We start from the raw sequence: 23105 nt of genomic DNA on the forward strand, positions 1-23105 counted from the left end.
TAGGAGGACACAAAGGAAGAGATGAAAAGGAGGTGAGAGGAAGCTTCACCACTACTGACCTGCTGGATGAGGTTCAAGTCACCTCATCATTTTAGGCCCCCCTAACAGCATCTGGCCTAGGGATGCCTCGCCTGCACATCATTCTAGGCCATCCTCGGAGTGGCCCTGTGCAATGCCCTACTACTGGCCACGGAAAGTTGTCTTTCAAGGGCTCAGTTCTAACTCCGGTCCCTTAGCCACCTGCCTTCCCCACCTTGTTCTCAAATCCTCAAGAGGCTCCAATAGAAGCCCATACTTCATAGGGAGACTTCCCTCTACTCCAATCCTGGAATTTTTCAGAACCTGCTGTCTCTACATTTCCTTGCCTCCCCTACCCCGCAGCTGGAAAACCGAGAGACCAGGTAGGCTGCAAGACAGGGAGCGGGGAGCCATTCACTCATCCTCTTTAACCCCTCCCTGGAGCCAGAAGAGGCCAGAAGTGGCAGAATGGGCGGGATAGGGAGGGGTGGGCCTGGAAATCCCTGGCGCCTGCGATGAAAGGCCGGGCTGACAGCCGCCTCCGCCAGGCCTAATTAGAGACCCCAGCCCAGCCCAGCACCCAAGTTCTGATTGCTGGCCGGCGACCCCCTCCTCCCAGCCCCGAGACACAGCAAAGCTGTAGAACATGAAGGAGAGATGCCCAGCTCTGCGACTGAGCTCAGGGAAAAGGATCTCTAACTGGAGAGAGAAAAATGGGAGCCAGGGAGGAAAGGCTATTAGACCTCAGGATTTAGGGGGCATGACAGCTGGGCCTGTAAGAATGGGGGGAGGGAGGGAGGGCATGGGAACCTGGCCAGTGACTTTAACCTCCTCCTCATAAATCTCAAATAATCTTGGTTCTGAAGGGAAGAGAGCAGGGCTGTGGGGGGTGTATAAGAGTCCCTCGGAACATCACTAGTGCGGAAGACGCCAAGAGGTGGCTTTCACCCCTCCTCCAAACACAACCCCTATCGCCCATCCTTACAGATCGCCACTGCCAAGTCTCCCTCCTCCACTACAGAGCTTTCAAGCCCTAAAATATCCTGTGGGGGGCCACGTGGCACCTCGGGTCTCTGGGGCGCGTGGCCGAGGGCAGGGGAGCCCTCCTGCACAGCGTTCCCGGGATGCGTGCCCTTCACCTCTAGGCAGGGGGCGCCTGGGCCTGAGAGAGGCGGCAGGCCCAGGGGCGGGCGCTGCGGGGAGCGCTCCTCCCCTGGCCGGTGTCAGGTTTACGGAACAGCTTCCAGGCAGGACGCGCGGTGGCCTGACGGACGCCGCCGAGAATTCCTGTCGCCTGACCCGGCCCGTCCTGACCCTGCTCGGGCGCGCCATGTTCGCGCGTGGGTCCCGGAGGCGCCGCTCCGGGCGCGCGGTGAGCGAGACTCAGGGCACCGGCGGGGGGGTCAGGGGTAAACTGAGGCCCAGGAGAGGGGGTAGGGGAGAGGGGTAGCGAGGAGGCTCTCCACGGAGGGTTTGGGAATCCCCATCCCCAGAATTCCCAGACCGGAGGGGCTGAAGGCAGATGGAAATCTGGTGGCCCACACTCCCTCATCACCTCTCCGCACACCTTCAGCAGCACCCAGAGACCTGGTGTGTCTCCCTCTCGTGTGGATTATGGGAGGGGTCTCTGGGGGCCAAAAGGTTGGGTCTTGGGTTCCTTGATCGAGCAGGGACCTTTTGAGCTTCTGAGGGAAGGAACCTCGCCCTGTGCCTTGGCGGAAGGTGACCTGAAGAGGGAGGTCCGCACTCTAGGGGTGCCGGAATACTGAGAGTCCAGGGATTGGGGTTTGGGGTAAGCCTTCCAGGCTTCCACTTGAGCAGAAAACCTTTGACTTGCTAGATAGGAGGGTCTCTCTCTTCTTTTGTGGGGGGCCTCTAGGTGGGGCCTGGATTTCGTGGTCCAGAGGAGAGAACAGCCCTAGTATAGGAAGGGTAAGGCTTCCTGAAGGGTTCTGAATGGATCGGGAGCCTCCTGTTCCATTGCAGGAGGCTCTCAGTTCCTTGGGTGAAACCAGGGTGTGTGTGTGGTTTTTTTTTTTTTTTTTTTTTTTGGGGGGGGGGGGGTTCCTGTGGCGATCCCAGGTAAGGATGATGTCTCAGACTTCTACCCTATGGGACGGGAGTGCTGCTGGCCTTGTGGGTGGAGCAGGGGCCTAGACGAAGCCTGGGGTAGACACCCAGGTTAGGGACTCTGCCCTGAGTGGGGCGAGTACTCTAAGTTCTGGAGGAGGTGTTTAAGGCCTGCAGGAGTCAGAGGCTGCCGGGAGGGGTCCAGGCAGGATGTGAGGAGCTGGAGGCTGGCCTGGGGAGGGGAATTCCCTGAAAAGGAGGCATAGAGGGAGGTGGCCTCAGCTATCCCGCCTCTGTCTCTGTTGTGTACCCCTCCCCGGAGCTCGGGGTGCTGTCCCAGCCTGCCCAGCGCTACCCAGGTAGGACAGGCCCCAGCGTGCGGTCTCCAGACTTGGAGTGGAGAGGCGGGTCCTAACTTCTCCCTCCCTGCCCCCCCCCCCCGCCCCGCGGGGTCCCGGGTCTGCCCCCGCCCACTACAGCCTCCCGAGGCAGAGGACCCAGACCGTGGCCAGCCCTGCAACTCCTGCAGGGAGCAGTGCCCTGGCTTTCTGCTGCATGGCTGGAGGTAGGTGACCATCCCAGGGCTTTGCCTCAGGAGGGAAATCCTGAGACTCAAGCCACGCCCTTGGCTTGCCCGCGGTCCACAGAGGAAGCTCAGTCAGGGAAAAAGCCTCACGCTGTGATTCAGAGCCCCGCCCCCTGACTCATTCCCTATTGTCTGGTTCCCAGGAGAGCTCCACCCACGACACAGCCCAGCCCCAGCAGTGTCCTTCCTCAGACCTGAGTCCTATCCCTAGGGAGATCTGTGGTGCTCCACGCCCCTTTCTCGAGTTAGGAACTCCTCTCCCAGACCCCTGTGCCCTATCTCCTGGAGCTCCATACCTAAAACAATCCATAATGTACAACAGAGAGCCCTATCCGAAAGTTCTGAGGCTCAATACAGGCTAGAGCCCACCTCCAGGGAAAGTTCCCCCAAAATGTCCAGAGCCTCTCCTGAGGGGAAGCCCCTAGATGTATAACTCCAACCTCAGGCTCAGAACCCCAGCCCTACTCAGGCCCAAATCTCAGAGCTGAAAGTCAGGGCTGGCCTTGAGACCCCACAGCTCCATCTCTTCACCTCCTCCACCCAGGCTCACAGCCCCACCCCCAGGCCCAGAGTCCTTTGGTGGTGATCATCTGCGTGTCCCTGCCCCTCAGTTGGACTTTCTTGGGCTGTCAAGGGGTCCAAGTGAGCTGCCCTTAGTAATTGACCCCCATCCTGGCCCCCTCAGAAAGATCTGCCAGCACTGCAAGTGCCCTCGGGAGGAGCACGCCGTGCACGCAGTGCCTGTGGACCTGGAACGCATCATGTGTCGGCTAATCTCAGACTTCCAGCGCCACTCCATCTCCGATGATGACTCGGGCTGTGCCTCAGAGGAGTATGCCTGGGTGCCCCCTGGTCTCAAGCCGGAGCAGGTGACCAGAAGGCACCATCCACTGTTGCTTTCCAGTGGGTGCACACACTCTCAAGTAGAAACCTATTTCTGGGGCAACACTAGGGTGTGTGGTCAGATTGTGCCTGTCTTTCTGACCCCTCTGAGATCTAGAGGTGATCAGCCCCCCAAAGGGAACTCTGAGCGATCACTGGGCCAGTTCCTTGGGCCTCTTCACCCATTCCTGTTCTACCCCTTACCTCAGGGCTTATCCTAGCACTTCATTCACATCTCCACTGATCAACCTATTCAATAGTTATTGAGCACCTACTGCATGTCAGACACTGTTCTAGGTGCTGTGAGGACACAGCAGAGAACAAAATACACCATGTACACTGAGTGGCCAGAGTATTATGATCTCTGAATGCATAATAATCTGGCCACTCAGTGGATATATATTAGAGGCCCAGTGCATGAATTTGTACATGGGTGGGGTCCAGCTAGTCTGGCCAGGGGGAGAGGACATGGGGGGTTGGCCGGCCTGCCTACTGGTCGAACTCCTAGTTGAGAGAACAATTTGCATATTAGCCTTTTATTATATAGGATACACACTGAGTGGCCAGATTATTATGCATTCAGAGATCATAATAATCTGGCCACTCAGTATATATATATATATATATATATATATATATATATATATATATATCCATGTAGAGGTTAAATTCCTGAAGGGAGCTAATAAAATGAAATATGGTGTAAGGTCTAAGGATTAAAGAAAAGCAAGGAAGTATTATAAGTTGGGAAGGGGGGTGGAGAGAGATGTTAGGATTATAAATAGGGTGTCCAGGTAAGCTTTTGTGAGAATATGTTTGAGCTTCCTGAAGGTCATGAGAGTGAACCATGCAGAAATAGTAAGTTAGAGAGATCTAGGAAAATGGAATAGCTAATGCAAAAGTCCTGAGGCAGGAGTGTTCTTAGCATGTGTGAGGAGCAGTGAGAATACCAGTACACTGAGCAGAGTGATCAACAAGGAGAGTGATGAGGCGGAGGTGGGGTCAGAGAGGTGGCAGGGACATGGAGAGGACTTGGACTTCTACTCTGAATGAGGGAGAAGCCACAAGAGATTTGTGAGCAGAGAAGGGATATGATTTGTCTTAGGATTTAACGGGATCCCTCTGGCTGCCGAGTGTAGAACAGGCTGTAGGAGTGAGGATGGAAGCAGGGTACCAATGAACGTGAGAGTACTTCAGTAGCCTAGATGGCTGATGATGGTGCTGGCAGTAGAAGCAGTAAGTGGTGGTCAGATTCCAGTTGGAATTTGAAAGTAAAGCTGAGAGATTTGTTTGTGGGTGTGAGAGAGAAAGGAGTCAAAGATTACCTTAAAAGGTGTGTGTGTGTGGGGGGAAGGTGAGTGGATCAGACTAAGGCAGGAGCATGTTGGAGGTCTAAGAGCATAAGTTAAGTTTGGGCATCCGGAGTTTGAAGTACCCATTAGACATCTGAGTGGCCACTTTGCTTGGAACTCAAGGGGGAGATCATTGAGCCGGAGGCATGCATTCGTGAGGCCTTAGCCATGAGGTGGAGTTATGGTAGTCATGAGGTCGCAAGGGAGTGAAAGGAGACAGAGGCAAGAGGACCAATGATGGAGACTAAGGACCCTCCCACACTTAAGGGCCAGTTAGTTGAAGAACCAGAAGAACGGAGGAGTGGCCAACAGCTTTCCTTTTGGTAAGAGGAAGCCCAGGACGGTGTGATGTCCTGGAAGCCAAAGGAACACAGTGTTTCCAGGAAGTCATTAGCTACGTCCGGTGCTACTGATGGGTCAAGTTGGATGAGAACTGAGACCTGAACAATTACTTTAATAATGTGAACGTCATCAACGACCCTGACAGGAACAGCTTTAGAGGAAGGGCAGGGAAGGCTGACTGGAGTGGGGTCTGGAGAGGAAGGAGGGGAAGTGGAAACAATGAGTGCACACAGCTCTTTTGAGGAATTTTGCTGGACGGGAAGGAGAAAAGTAGACGCAGTAGCAGGAAGGAAAAGTGGGGTCAAGACAAGAGCGAATTCCTGGCATGTTTGGGAGGTGACAGAAATGACCCAGCCCCTAGGAAGCAGAGATGGAGGGAGTCCGTAGACATTGCCTTCTGATGATTTTAATTTTCTCTGAGAAGTAGGGACCCGCCATCCCACTGCATTCCAACCACCCCTCATCTCAGTTGTTTTTCTTCCATCCCCCATGTCCTCCCAGGTATACCAATTTTTCAGCTGCCTCCCAGAGGACAAGGTCCCCTACGTCAACAGTCCCGGGGAGAAATACAGGATCAAGCAGCTGCTGCACCAGCTTCCGCCACACGACAGTGAGGTGAGGAGAGAGAAGACAGGAAGGGCATGCCAGGGAGGGGGCACAGCTTGGGCAAATGCCTCACAGCTGGGAAGAAATGGGCAGGATCAGAGGTGAGCTGATCTGAGGGGAAAGGTCTGAAGGGTAGAGGACATTCCTTGGCAAAGCCAACATGGGACTTGGGAGAGGAGGACAGGGATGGTTATCTCTACAGGAAGCACCATCTATACAGAGGCACTGAAGTAAGATTTTGAGCATGAAAGAAATTTGAAAGTGGGTGGGTGGGGGGCAGACAACAGGGGAGGAGCCTGTTTGACCCTCCCTACCTCAGGCACAGTACTGCACGGCACTGGTAGAGGAGGAAAAGAAAGAGCTCCGAGCCTTCAGCCAGCAGCGGAAACGGGAGAACCTGGGGCGTGGCACCGTGCGCATCTTCCCAGTGACCATCACCGGGGCCATCTGTGAGGAGGTGAGCCATGGAAGGCTCAGGGGAGGGAGTGGCACCCTTGCTCCAAGCCCTGGGTTGTAGGACCCATGTCCCTAGCCCACTGGCAGGCAGGGACTGCCTCTAAGCCTTCCTGGCCAGTGATGTCTGTGTGTAGGGCTCCCTGGTGGATAGGACTTATTCCTCAGATCCCTCTGTTGGGTTGGGTCTGTCTCTAAGGAGGCTGCAATGGACCTTTTCTATTTGTTTCCTCTCTGGTCCTCTTGTGGTGGAGACTTGTCCTTAAGAACCCACCTACACTGCCGAAACCGGTATGGCTCTGTGGATAGTGTCGGCCTGCGGACTAAAGGGTCCCAGGTTCGATTCTGATCAAGGACATGTACCTTGGTTGCGGGCACATCCCCAGTGGGGAGTGTGCAGGAGGCAGCTGATCGATGATTCTCTCTTATGGATGTTTCTAACTCTCTGTCCCTCTCCCTTCCTCTCTGTAAAAAAATCAATAAAATATATTTATATATATAAAAAAGAACCCACCCACAGTGGCAGGGCCTGTCTGTAGAGCCGGGTGGAATTTCTCTCTAAGGCACCCTCCCCTCAGTGGTTGGAGCCTGGCCTTACATCCTACTGTTAGGTGAGGTCTGTTGCTAAGGCTCCCCCTGGGCCTGGCCTGGCTCCATGGTCTCACCAGCCCTGCTAAAACAAGGCCTCCTTTAAGGCCACCACGATGAGTAAGGTTTCCCACAGACACAGGGTCCATTTCTAAGGCACTTTCCTCCTCCCATGGAGACAGGGCCTTTCTCGAAGTTACCCCGTAGGTAAGGCCGGTCACAAAGGCCGACCACGGGGAAGGCCCTAGTATGATACACACCTTGGCCGATCCCCCGTCTAACCATGTCGGTGAGGGTGACCGTGCCTCTCTGTCGCCTGGCAGTGCGGGAAGCAGATTGGAGGCGGAGACATCGCAGTGTTCGCCAGCCGAGCAGGCCTGGGTGCCTGCTGGCACCCTCAGTGCTTCGTGTGCTCCACCTGCCAGGAGCTGCTGGTGGACCTCATCTACTTCTACCACGCTGGCAAGGTCTACTGTGGCCGCCACCACGCCGAGCGCCTGCGTCCGCGCTGCCAAGCCTGCGACGAGGTGATGCCTTACTGCCCAGGGGAGGGAGTGGAGGGCGGCCAGGGCCAGGGAAGGCCCCGCTGACGGCCACAGATGGCCTGTGTCTCCCCCTCCCCCAGATCATCTTCTCCCCTGAGTGCACGGAGGCCGAGGGCCGGCACTGGCATATGGGTCACTTCTGCTGCTTCGAGTGTGAAGCATCCCTAGGAGGGCAGCGCTACGTCATGCGTCAGAGCCGTCCACACTGCTGTGCCTGCTACGAGGCCCGCCATGCGGAGTACTGTGACGGCTGTGGGGAGCACATCGGTGGGTGAACATGGCATTGGACAGGAGGATGGATTCACATCTAGGCCACACACCCCCGCCCCCTCTATTCATTCTGTCCTCCAGGCGCTGCCCACCATTATCGCCTAGTCCAAGCACCATAACCCTATACCTTTCACTGCAGGTCCCATCACCGAGACCCCCCACCCAGCCATACTTTCTAAATCTTCCTACACAGTACGGGGCACCGCTACACCCCCACCTCCAGAGTACCCTCTCATTCCCAGTACCCCGGGTCTCCCTGACAGCCTACCTCCTATGCTCCTAAGCTGTACCCTATGCTCTAAGACTCTCCATCAACCTAGCTCAGTGATTTTCAACTCGTGTGCCGCAAGAATTCTTAAAACACGCAATGCCTGACTAATTAGTCAGGGGCCCTGACCTCTTTTCCCTTAGATTGTCAAATAAACAAGGACAACAGCCAACACAGCAATAGCCGTCTGGCGCGAATGAATCAAAATTATACCTATCTGTCGTCAGATCAGCAAAGCATATATTTGTGGTGTGGTGTGCTGCAGAAGTGTAGTCACTCGTTTATGTGTGCCACAAGATGGCAAAGGTTGGAAATTGCTGGCCTTGGTACATCATACTTTCTACCACACCCTGCTCTCCAAGATTCACTTCTTTCCCACAGAGGCCACGCCCTACCCCGCTCTGTCCGCACGGCCCAGGCCCCTTTAAGTCCACTGTCCTTCCACCGGAAGCCACCTCACTGTCTAAGCCTGACCCACATCTTAGAGTCCAGTACTCAGGCCCCACCCTTGGAGAGGGGACCCTGGGAAAGAAAGAGTAGGGAAGAAGATGTTAGTCAGCCAGTTTGAGGTACCCTGCGGTGAGGGCCAAACCTCGGATTTCCTGCTTTCTGCCAAGAAGGGCGCCATTTTGGAGAGGTGGGGGTGGGGCGTGGGTAGGAGTCTTGGGGTTGCTTCAGATTCCTGCTCTCTTCAGAAGGGCCCCATGTGAGCAGGGTGGGACATGCCAGGGGGGCTCTGTCTCAGTTTCCCCCCCTCTCGGTGTCCCCCCAGGCCTGGACCAGGGCCAGATGGCTTACGAGGGCCAGCACTGGCACGCCTCCGACCGCTGCTTCTGCTGCAGTGGCTGCGGGCGGGCCCTCCTGGGTCGCCCCTTTCTGCCACGCCGGGGCCTAATCTTCTGCTCTCGAGCCTGCAGCCTGGGGTCCGAGCCCACAGCCTCCTCGGGGGCCGGCCGCCGCAGCTGGAGCGCCAGCACAGTCTCCACACCGCTCCCAGCCCCCACAGCTTCTCTCTCTCCTGGGGAGGGGCCATCCGAGACCGCCACCAAAGGCACCAGCACCGAGGCCGAGCCCGGTGAGTTACCCCTGGAGTCCTGCCCAGCTCCTCCCCCCCCCCAAACCTGGTCCCTGGGGGTGACTCGCCCAGTTCCTTCACCTGCTGTCCCCCTGGCCCCACCCCCAAATCATCCCAGGCCTGGGCTGCACCCAAACTACACCTCTTCCTGAACCCCGTTGGCTCCCTTCTATACAAGGCCCTGCGCTACCTCAACTGGTACCTGCCTCAGCCCAAGTTCCTCCTCCTCTTCTCCAAACCCTGGACCCTTCACTTTAAGGAAAACCTAATCTGCTCCAGCCTGTGCCACGCCCCTTCCACCAGAAGCCACGCCCCCTCTCCCCATCCAGTCCTGCTCCTCCCCCTGGATTCCAACCTCCCCTCCCCCTCCACTCAGACCCTGTCCCAGGCCTCCTATTTCCCCAACTCCCCACTTCGCTGCCCTCTCCGACCCCTGCCCCCCACTTTCCCAGTGCTGATGGATAGGGGAAAGGAGAAGGGCCATTCACAGGGCTCCTCTGGGAGAAGGCAGATACATACAGGGACTCCCTCCATCTCTACTTCCAGCTGCAGGCCCCGAGGAGCCCTCCCGCTTCCGGAGAGGGGCCCCTCACCGCCACTCCATGCCCGAGCTGGGGCTCCGCAGCGCCCCCGAGCCACTCGCAGGGACCCCCGGCCATTTGGACCCTGAAGATGATTCTTTCAGTCGCCAAAGTGCCCCTCGAGTCAGCTTCCGGGACCCTCTGGTGTCTGACGGAGGAGGCCCTCGGCGGACCCTGAGTGCGCCTCCAGGCCAGCGTCGCAGGCCTCGCAGTCCCCCTCCCAGGGCCCCCACGCGTCGCCGCCACCGTCATCACCGCAGACGCCGGTCTGGCAGACTTCACCACCAATGTAACTTGGGATCAGACTCCGAATCTTGCTCCAGCTCCCCCTCCAACTCCAGTTCAGAGTCCTCCGAGGATGATGGCTTCTTCCTGGGGGAACGCATCCCACTGCCCCCGCACCTGACCCGGCCCCTGGCTGCTCAGGACACTGCAACGAAGACCCCCAACTCTCCATCTCCGGTGGCCCCCGGGAACTCGGGCCCAGGGACGCCTCGCCAGGCCAGAGACAAGAACTGCATCGTGGCTTGAAGGCGAGGCTGTCCTGGAGGGCCCCATTTCTCCAAGACTTGAGGATAAATCCCCTTCCTTGCTACCTGTTTGTACGATTGGAGCGTCTTAATATTTGGGTTAAAACAGGCCTGGCTTCTCCCCCTCTGTGCTCCAGCTGCCTCCCTTCCCTCCTTTGCCCCTCCTGATGCTTGAGATATCCCCATCCGATCAAAGGATGAACTTATTCATTACCATATATTCTAGCAATCCGTTTATTATTTATTCATATGTATCCCTCCGCAGAACCCCCTCCCACACTGAGGTGATGTACAGTGTGTCACAACCTGGGGCCCAGAGTCTGAAACGGAGGTACCCCTCTCCCTCATTTTGCTGCTTAGGTGGGGGCATAGTTGGGGCAGAACTGGTGTCTGCTTCTAGATGCTTCAGAAGGGGAACCCAGACACACCCCTAGAGGTGGCCACACCCATGAGGGCTGATTGGCAGGCTGGAAGACACATTCTTCAGATAAAGGCACTTTTACCTCAATAGGAGGCTGGGAGTTGGCTAGGAGTGTTTGTAGGGGCGGGGAGCAGTGATTTCGATGGGAGTTATTTGCAGGTTGCAGAGAGAAATCCAGGTAGTACACCTACACTGGGCCATCTGTAGGGTCTGCAAATGAGGAAAAGAGAGAAAGCAGTTAGGACTCATATGCCCACTTTACAAACAAGAATGGTGATGCTTATGGTACTTGTTGATACTAAAGCCGTAAGTAGGGAGAAACCAAGATGGAGGCCTAGGTAGGCACCTAAGCTGCCACCTGGCACAACAATTTCAAAACAACAACCAAGAACGGACAGCCGTAAGTAGCAATGAGAAACAGAGCTGGCATTCATGCCCTTTCCTCTGCAACAACACCCCTCTACACACACACACACACACACACACACACACACACACACACACACTTACCAGTAGGGGCTGCTGTGTGTCTTTGCTGCTTCAAGGGGAAAGTGTAATAGGCATCGAAGCCAAAGAGGCACACAGCGATTAGGCCCATCACCTGGAAGTGGGGATGAGAGTGGGGGGCTGTGGGTTAGGCTGGTCAGCCTACTCACCCTCTTACCTCCTTGTATCTACTACCTCCAGTGACTTCCCCGGGAAGGGATGGCGATGAAAGGGTCGGGAAACTGGACTCTACCCGGACTCTCCCTTCTCCTAGTACTGCTCAAGTCAGGAGAGCCCTCCCCCATCTACGTGGCACCATTCCCAGTGTACACGTAAAACAAAGTTCTAGCCGATGGCAGTCTAGTGTGTTGACAAAGATCCTGTGTCAGGCCAGGGATGGCCCTTTACAGCCAATGATAATCTTGGGAGGAATCAAGGTTCTGGCCAGACTTGCCTGCAGACCCTGAGGACAAGGGTGGCCTGTTGTGGATCCTACATTTTCTGCCAGAAGCAGAGACAGAAATGGCCCCTAGGTCCTCAACTCTCCACCCCCCCCATCTCTCTCTCTCTCTCTCTCTCTCTCTCTCTCTCTCTCTCTCTCTCTCTCTCTCTCTCTCTCTCTGCTTTGAAGCTGCCTCTAAAGTCTTTACCCCGGCGATGATTTTGGAGCTGTTTCCTTTCTCCACGAGCACAATGATGGAGATAATCAGGTAGAGGATGGATGCTATGAGGGTTCGGAAGAAATCCTGTAAGGAGTATAGAGAGAAGGGAAGTCAGCATCCAGAGTTCCCAGGACAATCCCAACTGCTGAGGCCCCTCCCTAGCCTAGCCACTTCTGTCCCCTTTCTCACACTCCAAGGCCAGTTGATGATCCTTATCCTGGAGTTCAGGTCACACATGTAGATGACAAAGAAGACTGCAGCAAGGATCATCTCAACCACTGACAGAGAGGAGTATGCCGATGTGGAGGCGGCGAAGCAGATCAGAATCACCAGGCACAGTATCTGGAAGGATGACATGAGAAAGGGGGCCTCCATCAACTCCCTGGGCTGAGGGGTTAAAATCAAGGGTCTCTTGGCCCCACTGGCATGGCTCAGGGATTGAGCATCGACCTATGAACCAGTTTGATTCCCAGTCAGGGCACATGCCCCAGTTGCAGGCTCCATTTCCATTGTGGGGTGTGCTGGAGGCAGCCGATCCATGATTCTCTCTCATCATTGATGTTTTTTATCTCTCCCTCCTCTCCTTTCCACTCTGAAATCAATATATATATTTAAAAAATCAGGGGTCTCAAACTCAGATGCCTACCAGGACTGGGAAGATGACAAATAATCACAGCTAAACACTGTGTGCTCATTGTGTTCCCAGCATTGTTTTAAGAGCTGTTCAAGTATTAACTCAATCATCCTGCAGCCCAATAAACTGGGAACTGTTATCAGTATCTTTATTTTATAGATGACAAAAGCGAGACACAGAGACATTAAGTGACTTGCCCAGGGTCACCCAGCTAGGAAGGGTAGAGGTGGGTGCCTCAGTTTCCTCTTTCACTTCTCAGATAGGGGCGGCCTTCTGGGAGTGGCCCTGCCAGGTGTTTGGTGAGCAGTGCGGAGCCAGCTTGGGGCGGGCGGGACGTGCAGTTCCCCAGGCAACCCCTTTGAGAAGCAGTGAGAGTGTCACCAGAGGGGCAGGGCTCTGGTTAAAGGCACCGCACCCCTTTTACCAGTGACTCAAAGGCGGCGTTCACTGTGAGGGGAGGGGGCGGGAAACGGAGGCTCCCAAACAGCGAGGGACCTCCCGCCCCGCCACGGAAGGGCCAGAAAGAACCCGAGAAAGGCTGGAAGGACTAGCACGGGGCTCCACCCCATCAGGCCCCGCCCCTGGGCGCCCCGCCAGCCCGCCCGACGGCGCTCGGCCGCGCCACGCCCTGCCACGGGAGGTCCCCCACCTCCCAGCCCCTTGGAGCCCCATCCTGGAGCCCACGGAGGAGTCCACGCGGCCTCCCTCCACGGCGTTCCCCAAACGCCCCATGGACCCCTGGCCTCACCGCGTGGCCCAGCGACTCCCGACCACCCCCTCCAAACCCCATCGACCCGCCCTGCGCCCCTGGTTTCGGGCCTCGGCCACGAACCCACTTCCCCCGTCCCTCTGCCCAGCACCCGCGGCCACGCGCCTTCCTCGGCATGCGTGTGTGTGTGTGTGTGTGTGTGTGTGTGTGTGTGTGCATGCTATCGAGCCACTCCGCCCCGCCCTTGCCCACCCGCCGGCCCGGGACGCTCACAATCTCGGCGAACAGAAGGATCCCCTTGATGGTGCGCACGAAGCTGGTGCAGCTGGCCCAGCAGCCGGGGGCCGAGAAGCGATCGGAGTCGGCCATGGCGTGGGCCGGAGTCCCTGAGGGCGCGGAGGATCTGCTCGGGTTCCCGCGGGCTCGTGGACACTGCACACCCAGCCGTCTTGCCCTCCGTTTGGCCGGGAAGGGGGCCCTGAGGCGAAGGAGGGAGTGAATCACCGAGCCCAGCCGAAGCGGGCGGGGCCTGAGGGGGCCGGGCCAGGTGGCTGCCGCCCCGGAAGCCCCCTCGCCCCGCCCGCCTGGGATCGTCCCCACCCGGAGCGCAGCCACCCGGGGCGCCCCATCTCCGGAGGTGCCAGCCTCGGAGACTTGGCACTTCGGGGTTCCTTGAACGGTAATGGCGAAACCCTTTGCCCTTTTTAAGAATGCAAATGTTTCCAGGGCTGCCTCAACTCACAGCCCAGGGGAGCTGGCCTTCTGGAGGGACTGACTGGGTTTCCTTAGCGCTAAACAAACAAGCAAACAAACAAACAAACAAACGGTGGGGGCCCTGGTGAAACTAGGTATATTGCCAGAATTCGGAATATTTCGAATTTTGGAAAATTTCCCCAGTGCAACCCTAGCTGGATTGGCTCAGTGGCTAGAGTGTCAGCCTGCGGGCAAAGGGTCCCAGGTTCAATTCCCATCAAGGGCAGGTGACCTGATTGAGGGCTTGATCCCTAGTAGGGGCATGCAGGAAGCAGCCAATTCTCTCTCATCATTGATATTTCTCTCTCTCTTCCTCTCTCCCTTCCTCTCTGAAATCAGTATATATTTTTTAAAATTTCCCAGTGCATAGATGGTGTATTACTTAACATTCAGTGGTGAGACTGCCGTGTGTGTGTGTGTGTGTGTGTGTGTGTGTGTATGTGTGTGTGTGGACGTTCACTGTAAGTGGAATAAGTAGGACAGAAAATTGTGCCTCATTGAGCCAGATCAGGTTTTGTAACAAATGGTTCCAAATTGTGGGGAGACTCAGTTTCCAGGGCTGTGGGGATTGGGAATTGCAGATAAAGGACCTGGGACGTGGAATAAACCTCCTGGCAGGGATGGGAATTGAACTGCCGTGGTACACAGGCCGAGAGAGGACAGGGCCTGGTGAGCATCTGCTCAGTAAACGGGGGCAAACACTATGAATAGCGTTGGAGCTCAGGGTGTGTCTGATACTCTGTTCTGCAATCCTAGGGCAGTCTGCTTTTCTGGTTCTGAGGCAAGGGGCTGTCAGTCCAGCCCTCGATGAGGAATGGAAAAGGAACAGGAGTCTTATTGCTGGGAGCTTGGCAAGATGGGGGGAAGACTCTTGGGGTGCCAGTCTGGGCGACAAGGCTGACAGCATTTGGAGAGTGTATTGCCCTGAGCAAGCAATTTCTCCTGACTCAGACTAGCTTTCTGCATGTGAGATAGGCACCTGGTTAGGTGTGCTGGGTGCACACTCTCTAGATTGGACATTGGTTTTATTCTCAGCTCACTTGAGGAGAGAGTTGTGGCTGGAAGGCCAGGATAGTTCAACCGAAGGGCTTTCACGCTGTCCATCCCTTAGGCTCCGGCACCTCAAAACCAGAGAAGGGACTCTCCTCTTTCAGCCCGGTGAAAGAGTGATCGGATAGCGGAAGGGATGAAGCCTACTTTCCTAGGGCTCACTGTGTGCTTTCCAACTGTGTGAAGACTGAAGACGTGCTTGAGTTTCTAGAACATACCATACTCTGCACTTCATCCAGGCCTTCGCACCTGATGTTCCTGCTGCTGTCAATGCACTTCTCCCAGTTCTTTATATTATACATCTCGCTTCTGGTCATTCAGGTCTCAGCTCAAGTGTTATGTCTTCAAAGAGGCCGGCAACCCACCATAATTTCCTTCCCCAACATAACCTCCTCTTGCTGTCTTCGTAACTTTCACTTCTTTTTAAATTTCTTTATTGATTAAGATATTACATGTGTTCTTATTCCCCCATTACCGCTCACCTCCCATTCATGCCCCACCCCCCTGTTGTCTGTGTCCATTGATTAGGCTTATATGCGTGCATGTAAGTCCTTTGGTTGATCTCTCCCCCTTACCTCCACTGTCCCCTTCCTTCCCTGAGGTTTGACGTTCTGATTGATGTTTCTGTTTCTGCATTTATTTTTGTTCATCAGTTTATATTGTTAATTATATTCCACAAATGAGTGAGATCATGTGATATTTATCTTTCTCTGCCTGGCTTATTTCACTTAGCATAATGCTCTCCAGTTCCATCCATGCTGTTGCAAATGGTAAGAACTCCTTTTTTACCACAGCGTAGTATTCCATTGTGTAGATGGACACTTCTGATATTATTCATTTTCCTTTCTGTTCTGATATGTCTACCCCCAGCACAACAACTACACAGAGAGAGAAATCTTTGTTTTTCCCCGAGCATCTCCCCAGGCCTATCACACGCAGCACAAGGAAAACAGTTGGAGTCAATTAGTAGGTGAGATGAAGGCTTGGGAATCAGGCCTGGATTAGATTCATGTTGACAACCCCTCCCTCAGCTAGACTAGGCATGTAGTCTTTGGGCCTCACTTCCGCCCTCTATGAAATGGGCATATCATACAGATGTGTAACCTGCCGAATACAGCACAAGTGAAGCCAGTAGTAGGGATAAGGCTAAGTAACTGGTGGCTTGGGTTACTATTATTAGTCTCCTGATCTGGGCTCAGGAGGCCTTCCCTTACCTCTGGAGAGCCATACCGAACCAAGCTCGGAGTCAGGGGCAGCCCACGCCTCCACAATGTCTCCAGTGCTCACCACTCAAGGTGGATGGAGAAGGAGGAGTTGGCACAGGGAAGAGGAGGGGGGAGAACCCAGCCGGGCTGGGGACGGACAGAAGCAGAGACTTCTCTAGAAGCATGGAAGGAGCAGCACTTGCCGAAACCGGTTTGGCTCAGTGGATAGAGCGTTGACCTATGGACTGAAAGTTCCTGGGTTCGATTCCGGTCAGGGGCATGTACCTTGATTGTGGGCACATCCCCATTTGAGGGTGTGCAAGAGGCAGCTGATCGATGATTCTCTCTCATCGATGTTTCTAACTCTCTATCCCTCTCTCTTCCTCTCAGTAAAAAATCAATAAAATATATTAAAAAAAAAAAAAAAGAAAGAAAGAAAGAAGTAGCACTTTTCAGTGGTTGCAAGAAGAGGCCCTTCTCACATCTTCACGGCTTTACACCCCAACTCCCAGCAGGACTTTGCGGCACCTTTTCTCCTCCCCAGCTTCCCTCTTTGGTGGGGAGATGGAGCCAAGTGTTCAGGATGTGGTAACAGTGAAGGTGACTGGCCGTTTCTGGCCTCCACCAGCGCCGGCTTCCGGGCTACCAGCTGGGAGTCCCGCTGGCCATGGCAGCCTGGGCTTGCGAGCTCTGTTCCCAGGATGGAGCAACTGGCCTCTCCTGGGGCCGGGAACGCCCAGCGCCTGGCATGTGCGCACAGGCCCGCTGCCTCTCGCCATCTAGGGAAGAGGGGGCGCGGCGCCGAGGCTCTAACAGCTTTTTTTAGCTGGGCCGCTGACTCACACCTTCCCGGCCCGCCCCGCCCCAAGGGGCCCAGGGCCCCAGCCCTTGCACTGCAAGTGTCAGGCCGGAAGTGAGAGACCGCAGGTCCCAGCGAAGGTCCCTGCCAGCCGGCCCGCCCTGGAGAGGCTGCGTGATTCCGAGCCAGGGCTGTGGGTAGACTGGTGTCCCCTCCCGCAGCAGGCCCAGTCTGCGTTCCCCACGCCACGCACAACCATTCTCTGAGCCCTGAACACCTCCAGGAAGGGAACATCCATGAGTGGATGGAGCAGCAGATGGCGCGGGGACGTGGAGGGGGGAGAACCCAGCCGGGCTGGGGACGGGCAGAAGCAGAGCCCCCTCTGGAAGCACGGAAGGAGCAGTGGTTGCAAGAAGAGGCCCCGGATCGCCCCTCCCCCTCCTTCACCGGGTGGACTGGGAGCCCCACCCCGCCTCCAGCACCTGGCAAGTCCAGACCGAGAGGACCGATTTATTACCTCCCCCGCCCAAACAAGAAGCGCAGGCAGGCGGGCGGGTGGGAGGGAGGAAGGGCCGTACCACTGACACGGTGAGGGGAACGCAGGCTGGCCCACTGAGCAGCAGCGGGAGGGGGCGAGGCCAAGAGGCAGTCTGCTGGCCAGGCCAGTGCGAGGCTCCAGGTGGGGCAGGACCAAGCGCGCACCAGCCGTCAGACATGCTCAGTGCCTTCGCCTCCCAGCTGCCATCTCTTGGGCCAGCTGGGTGGTGGCCGGGACACCCAGGGCCCGAGAAAGCCGTTCCTCGCTGGGCACCAGCCAGGGCCCTGGGGAACCGGAGGATCGGTCGTCTGGGTCCTGCGTGCGGCGCTCCCGCTCCGGACGAACCGCCAGGCGGTCCGCTGCCCGCTCTGGGCTGGGCTCCGGGCTGGGCCGGGTCTTGGGCGTCGTCGTCGGGGATGGAGGGTGAGGAAGTGGGGAGGCGCTGGCGCTAGGAGACCTCGTCGCCTCTGGTCCCCCAGGATCTGCGCTGCGATCTGGGAAGGGCGGAACGCAGGTTAGGTTGGGGGAGCTGTAGAGAGAGCTGGCCCCTTGTCCAAAGGTGGCCAGAAGACTCCAGGTGCTGAGACAGAGACCCGCCCCTTGTAGAAACCTCCCATCAAGGCCTGGACCGGTCCTTCAGGATCAGACACTACCCCTCAGGACACCCAGCCCCTCCTTTCCAGAGACCTGCCCCTCCTGGATCCGGAACCCCTCCCTCCTCAGAAATCATTTTCCACAACCCCCAAAGGAGATCAAACCCCGCCCATCTAAGTCCCTAAAGCCTCCGCTGCACAAGCCACCTCCCTCTGCTCCCAACGCTGCCCCTGTGAGCCCTTGTCTTTAGGAAGTAGGTCCCCTACCCACCGTATTGCCCTCCCACCCCTTCCCACTCACCCCACTCAGCCTTCCCCTCCAAGGGCCGCGCTTCCTTCCAAACACCCGCTTTTCACCAGACCCCTTCCTTCTTCCCCCTCTCAGTACCTTCTCATGCTGAGACCCTCCCCACCTCACCCCCCCTTTTGAGGACGCCATAACCCCCTCACAGATACCAAACTCCCAACCTTCCCCACTGAGACCACCAAACCCTTCTCACCCAGTCACCCAGCCTCTCTATTCTGGGACCCTCTCCTTCCCTTTCCCCATCCCAGATCCTTCTCCCCTGGGAGACCCACCATCTCCTCTGTGGGGTCCGCCCCCCCTCTCAGGCTTGCTGGGGTGGGTCTCCAGGGGCCTGCTCAGCACCAGATGCAGCCGGGGGCCTCCACTGCGGATCCGCTCCACCACCTGGGTGTGGGTGAGACCCTGCGTTGACACGCCGTTGACTTGAAGCACCAGGTCACCAGCCTGTGGGAGCACAGGGCGAGGGGTGTTGGAGGAAGGGCAGGTGGTGAGCACCCTGACCCCCTGACCCAGGAAGAGGGCAGGCTCACCTGCAAGCGACCGCTGCGCTGTGCTGGCCCGTCCCTCAGCAGCCCCCGCACCGCCAGGGGCGTGTCTCTGGCCCCATCTCGGCCTCCACTCAGCGTGAGGCCAAAGCCCGCAGAACCGCGCACCAGCTCCACACAGAACGGCCCAGAGGCCTGGGGCGGCTTCGAAGCATACCCGGGCTTAATCGGAGTCACTTGGGGCGGCACAGTCCGTGTCCCCAGGGTCTCTGACCGACGATGCTAGAGTAAGGACACGCGTGTACATACATTGCCGGTCTCCAGGTGGGTGGCCTGGGTTAGGAGGACTAGGTGGTACCTGGGGCCGGTGTTCCACGAAAGTGGGATTAGGCAGGCGACTGTCCGTGACCTCTATGTCCGCAGAATCCAGCTCGCTCATGGCTGGGGGATGAAGGGAAGGAATCCAGGGGTGAATGCCATGTACACCACCCAGGTCCTGCCCCCTGAGCGGCCATTCTAGCCTCATCTCATGGACCTGCCCATTGAACTAGTCTCCACACACTCCAATGGCTGTCCTGATCTCGATGTAATAGTCCCCGACCCTGGATCATTGAATCATCCCCACACCTTCCTACTCCTAATTACACTGGGACCTTGCCCCTCCAATAAACCGCAGGCCCACCTGGGAGGGTGCAACTCCAGGATTTGACTCCAGAACATTCCAGGCTCCGCCCTCTTAATAGCCTATAAATCTCAACCAATTCCTGACATTTTGAGGTCCCAGCCACAATGAATGTACAGGCTCCACCCTCTGCACCAGTATTCCAGGCCCGCCCTCAGCTCCGTGCTCGCCCTCCACACCCTCCAGGTCCCGCTTCCTCAGGAATGACATTCAGAGCCTCCCTATGGGCATCCTCGTACCCTCAACCCATCTTCCAACACTCACCTCCTGCCATGGCCTTCCCAGTGTCATCTCCTAGGAGTATTCTAGGGTAACCCAAGGCCCCCCGCCCTCGTATCTCCCTCCAAGCCCTGTCCTCCTAACTCACACCGGCCCCCTGGGAGCCAGCTCCAGTCCTCTCCCCCAAACCCCCCGCCTCGCCCTACCCCGCCCCGCACTCACCATCTTTGGGGCGTAGACCCAATGTGGCCCCCGCCCTGCGGACCAACGCCGCCACATCGGCCGCGGCTCTGGCCGCCAGGGGGCGCGCGTCCAGCCGCGCCAGAAGCTGCCTGGCGCTGGGGCCAGTAGGCTGGGGAGGGCGGCGGCCTGCTCCGGGCGGGTGGGGGAGAACGGGTGAGAAAAACCCCGCGATCGGGGAGCCCCCACACTCCCCGACGTCCATCCACAGACCTAGAAGGCCCCTCAGGATCCCCGGAGCCCCTCCCACTCCCGCGGGAGTTCCGGAGGTCACCGACTGTCCCTCTCATCCTCTGTGAACCCCACCTTCGCGGGTACGCCTGTGGACACCCCCCGCCCCCGCCTCCACGACATCCCTGGGGACAGCTGTTTGGCCCAGTATCCCTGCACCCTCCGGGGGCCCCGTGACTGTCTCTGCAACTCCCCGAATGCCCCTTCCTCACCCTCATCCCAAACTCTTCCCACCAAAAACCCCCGACTTCCCCACGGTCTCTTCCCCCCACCCCCACCCCCCACCCGTAGCCCGGGACTCCGACTCCCCCTCCTGATACCCTGGCCCCAGACTGCCCTCTGTTATCCCCACGGGCCCACTCCTAAGCCCCCGAAACTCATCACAGACCAGTAACCTGGGCAGGCCCTCCCCCCCCAGGCCCCTGAGAGACCCCCCCCCCCTAGGCTGGCGCGCAGCCCCGGGGCGCGGTGCGGGAGGGGCCTCCAGCGCAGCCAGGGTCGCTGGGCCCCTCCTGCTGCTGCCTGGGGACCAGGCTGCCTGTTTACCACCTGTCAGAGGGCACTGGAGGGAGCGCACAGGCGGGGCGAGGTGAGCGGGAGACGCGCCTACCCTCCCCCCGCCCCCCGCCCTGCCACCGCCTACCTCCTCTGCTCCCCCTAGGGTCCGCGGCGCCCCTCGCGCGCGCCTCCATGACCCGGAGTCGCCCCGGTGGACACAGCCGCCCGCAGCGTTCGGAGCGCCCGTGCGCACTCACCTGGCTGCCCGCCCGGCCTGGCCGAGGTGAGGCGGCCGTTCCGTGCCTAGCGCCCCAGCCGGCGGGGTGACCTACCTGGCGGCAGGCAGAGGTCCTGGCTGTGGGCGCCAGCGCTTGGCCTCGCTCTGCCTTCTGTGTGAACCCAGCCTGGCCAGCGTTCTCCGTGACCCGAGCACCGCTCCCTCGGCCCTCATCCTTGTTACTCTCCCCAGCTTTGCAGCCCTGGTGGCGTGCCTCTCGGAGAGCCCCTGACCCTCCAATCCATCCCCTGAGCTGTCCTTGTGCACCCCCTTCCTTCACAGAATCCCCAGGACTGAGCGTCTTCCAGTGGAAGAAATTCCCCACCTGCAGACCCTGGAGCACCCATCTGATTGGCAAGCTTCCCGTCCCATGTCTGAGGCATCGAGGCTTCAGTGCTTGGCAGCCTGCCCGCATCATCCATGCATTCAAGTCCCTCCCTCCCAGGGATCCACAGAGCCTCCATCTCCCGTTCTCTGACCTGTAAGGACCTCCCTACCCCACCCACCAGTTCAGGAAACCCCCAGCACAGAAATATAAGCTGCCCTCTGCACCTTTAGAGCTGGAAATATTTTTTAAAATATATTTTAATTAATTTTTTTTACAGAGAGGAAAGGAGAGGGATAGATAGTTAGAAACATCTATGAGAGAGAAACATAGATCAGCTGCCTTCTGCACACCCCCCACTGGGGAAGGGCCCGCAACCTAGGTACATGCCCTTAATCGGAATCGAACCCAGGACCTTTCAGTCTGCAGGCCGACGCTCTATCCACTGAGCCAAACTGGTTTCGGCTAGAGCTGGAAATATTGAGAGTGGGGCAGAGCGGTGAAGGAGGTTCATGTATCCCCCCCTTCAGCGCGGGGGGGGGGGGGGCTGAGCTTGAGACCCATTGAGCAATCTAAGGCCACAGCTTGGGTCTTGAGGATTGCCTAGGGCAGTGGTCGGCAAACTGTGGCTCTCGAGCCACATGCGGCTCTTTGGCCCCTTGAGTGTGGCTCTTCCACAGAATAGCACGGCCTGGGCGAGTCTATGTTGAAGAAGTGGCATTAGAAGAAGTTTAAGTTTAAAAAATGTGGCTCTCCAAAGAAATTTCAGCCGTTGTACTGTTGATATTTGGCTCTGTGGACTGATGAGTTTGCCGATCACTGATCTAGGGTATCTGGTCAGGTTAGAGGTGGGGAAAGCAGGGGACCGCAAGAGGAATGAAAGCAGAGACCATCCATCTATGACAGCACTGGGACCAGGAAAGGTGGATGAGAGAGGTTGCCCAGCCAGCCAGAATGGACGTCAAGACACTGTGCATCCACAGCCTGCAATGAAAGAGACAGGGCCCGAGTGAATGCTGGGGATGAACTGCCTGAAGCCGGTGCTGTTGTCACCTGGCTGCTGGGCCCTGGGCAGGAGACCGAGCCCCTGCAGCCTGCTTCCTCTTCCATAAAGTGATAGTTATAGGCTGTCTCTCACTGTCCCCATTCCTCCTTCCACTACAGTAGCTCTGCACCCAACTGCCCCCCCCCCAGGCCTATGTCCCCAGACATCCACACCTTTTCAAATCCAGAAAAAGCTTCATTTCTCCCCTCTCATCGCCTGGTGACCCCTCCCACCGAGGTGCCTTGAAAGCGTTCTCAAGTCCAGGACCCAACAGCCTCTCAACTCTCCAGGGGACCTGCCCTTCCCCGGTTTTTGAGCCCCCAACCCTATCAGGCTCAGGGTCTTCAGCCCTTCCATGGCCCCAAAGGTTCCCTTCCCAGCCCACTAGTTCCTCAGTAGGGGCCGGCTTAGGCAGATATTCACTGCAGTTACTGAGTGCCTACTTGTGCCAAGCTGGCACTGCCATGGGTGAACCTGAGAGGGGGCGGTGAAGGATGGAGAAAAGATAGACAAGAGAATAAAGCTGGGTCCAGGTGTGATGCTCATCTCTGATGGAGAGACAGCCTACATACAGCCTGCAAGCCCGGTCTTTTATAGCCAGATTCCAGGGGGCAAAGTAAGGGCTTGGTCAAGATGTTTACAGTGTTCTGGCAGGGGGGGCGGCTGGAATCTACTCAATTACATGCCCCTGATCAAGCTTTGTTTACTTGCTGCACCTCTCGAAGCCCACTAGCGAAGAGGGACCCTCGGTTTGGACCATAAGGTTAAGCTTACAACTAT

The 23105-nt window shown here is 57.3% G+C and overlaps 3 protein-coding genes across 9 annotated transcripts; 1 reads left to right on the forward strand and 2 right to left on the reverse strand.

Annotated features, from left to right (window-relative positions):
* The first annotated feature begins 1203 nt into the window (after positions 1 to 1203).
* PRICKLE3 (prickle planar cell polarity protein 3) lies at positions 1204 to 10231 on the forward strand. Of its 5 annotated transcripts, none has more exons than XM_036460678.2 (9): positions 1204 to 1390; positions 2568 to 2653; positions 3360 to 3543; positions 5752 to 5865; positions 6176 to 6313; positions 7221 to 7424; positions 7523 to 7709; positions 8753 to 9055; positions 9602 to 10231. In XM_036460678.2, exons 1-9 carry the CDS (start codon positions 1349 to 1351, stop codon positions 10165 to 10167), a joined length of 1824 nt encoding a protein of 607 aa, XP_036316571.1. In that variant the 5' UTR covers positions 1204 to 1348; the 3' UTR covers positions 10168 to 10231. The 5 variants fall into 5 exon arrangements, with proteins under 5 accessions (XP_036316571.1, XP_036316572.1, XP_045426328.1 ...); XM_036460681.2 differs by lacking the exon at positions 1204 to 1390 and adding an exon at positions 1467 to 1608; XM_036460679.2 differs by lacking the exon at positions 5752 to 5865 and having other exon boundaries at positions 1231 to 1390.
* Positions 10232 to 10384: 153 nt separating this feature from the next.
* Positions 10385 to 13583, reverse strand: PLP2 (proteolipid protein 2). Of its 2 annotated transcripts, XM_036460699.2 has the most exons (5): positions 13352 to 13575; positions 11925 to 12077; positions 11724 to 11819; positions 11098 to 11188; positions 10385 to 10797 (listed from the first exon to the last, which is right to left on the reverse strand). In XM_036460699.2, the coding sequence occupies exons 1-5, from the start codon at positions 13445 to 13447 to the stop codon at positions 10775 to 10777; spliced, it is 459 nt and encodes a 152-aa protein (XP_036316592.1). In that variant the 5' UTR covers positions 13448 to 13575; the 3' UTR covers positions 10385 to 10774. The 2 variants fall into 2 exon arrangements, with proteins under 2 accessions (XP_036316592.1, XP_036316591.1); XM_036460698.2 differs by lacking the exons at positions 10385 to 10797; positions 11098 to 11188 and adding an exon at positions 11463 to 11619 and having other exon boundaries at positions 11677 to 11819; positions 13352 to 13583.
* Positions 13584 to 17380: 3797 nt separating this feature from the next.
* MAGIX (MAGI family member, X-linked) lies at positions 17381 to 20951 on the reverse strand. 2 transcript variants are annotated; one of them, XM_036460695.2, is made up of 6 exons: positions 20824 to 20951; positions 19932 to 20078; positions 19167 to 19249; positions 18854 to 19090; positions 18596 to 18767; positions 17381 to 17917 (listed from the first exon to the last, which is right to left on the reverse strand). In XM_036460695.2, exons 1-6 carry the CDS (start codon positions 20870 to 20872, stop codon positions 17604 to 17606), a joined length of 1002 nt encoding a protein of 333 aa, XP_036316588.1. In that variant the 5' UTR covers positions 20873 to 20951; the 3' UTR covers positions 17381 to 17603. The 2 variants fall into 2 exon arrangements, with proteins under 2 accessions (XP_036316588.1, XP_036316589.1); XM_036460696.2 differs by lacking the exon at positions 19932 to 20078 and having other exon boundaries at positions 20824 to 20938.
* Positions 20952 to 23105: the final 2154 nt, after the last annotated feature.

The sequence above is a fragment of the Pipistrellus kuhlii genome, unplaced genomic scaffold, assembly GCF_014108245.1.
Source record: "Pipistrellus kuhlii isolate mPipKuh1 unplaced genomic scaffold, mPipKuh1.p scaffold_m20_p_32, whole genome shotgun sequence".
In the NCBI taxonomy this organism is placed as follows: Eukaryota; Metazoa; Chordata; class Mammalia; order Chiroptera; family Vespertilionidae; genus Pipistrellus; species Pipistrellus kuhlii.

Excerpts from the sequence above, each read along its gene's own strand:
- MAGIX (XM_036460695.2), bottom strand. The coding sequence starts at position 20,872 with ATGGAGGCGCGCGCGAGGGGCGCCGCGGACCCTAGGGGGAGCAGAGGA. Across the intron at positions 19,091-19,166 it reads TCGTGGAACACCGGCCCCAG|CATCGTCGGTCAGAGACCCT; the intron begins GTACCACCTAGT and ends TCCTTACTCTAG. Across the intron at positions 18,768-18,853 it reads AGCGCAGCGGTCGCTTGCAG|GCTGGTGACCTGGTGCTTCA; the intron begins GTGAGCCTGCCC and ends GTGCTCCCACAG.
- PRICKLE3 (XM_036460678.2), top strand. The coding sequence starts at position 1,349 with ATGTTCGCGCGTGGGTCCCGGAGGCGCCGCTCCGGGCGCGCG. Across the intron at positions 6,314-7,220 it reads CCGGGGCCATCTGTGAGGAG|TGCGGGAAGCAGATTGGAGG; the intron begins GTGAGCCATGGA and ends GTCGCCTGGCAG. Across the intron at positions 7,710-8,752 it reads CGGCTGTGGGGAGCACATCG|GCCTGGACCAGGGCCAGATG; the intron begins GTGGGTGAACAT and ends GTGTCCCCCCAG.
- PLP2 (XM_036460698.2), bottom strand. The coding sequence starts at position 13,447 with ATGGCCGACTCCGATCGCTTCTCGGCCCCCGGCTGCTGGGCCAGCTGC. Across the intron at positions 11,820-11,924 it reads TCATCAACTGGCCTTGGAGT|GATTTCTTCCGAACCCTCAT; the intron begins GTGAGAAAGGGG and ends TACTCCTTACAG. Across the intron at positions 11,620-11,676 it reads CAGAGAGAGAGAGAGAGAGA|GAGAGTTGAGGACCTAGGGG; the intron begins GAGAGAGAGAGA and ends ATGGGGGGGGTG.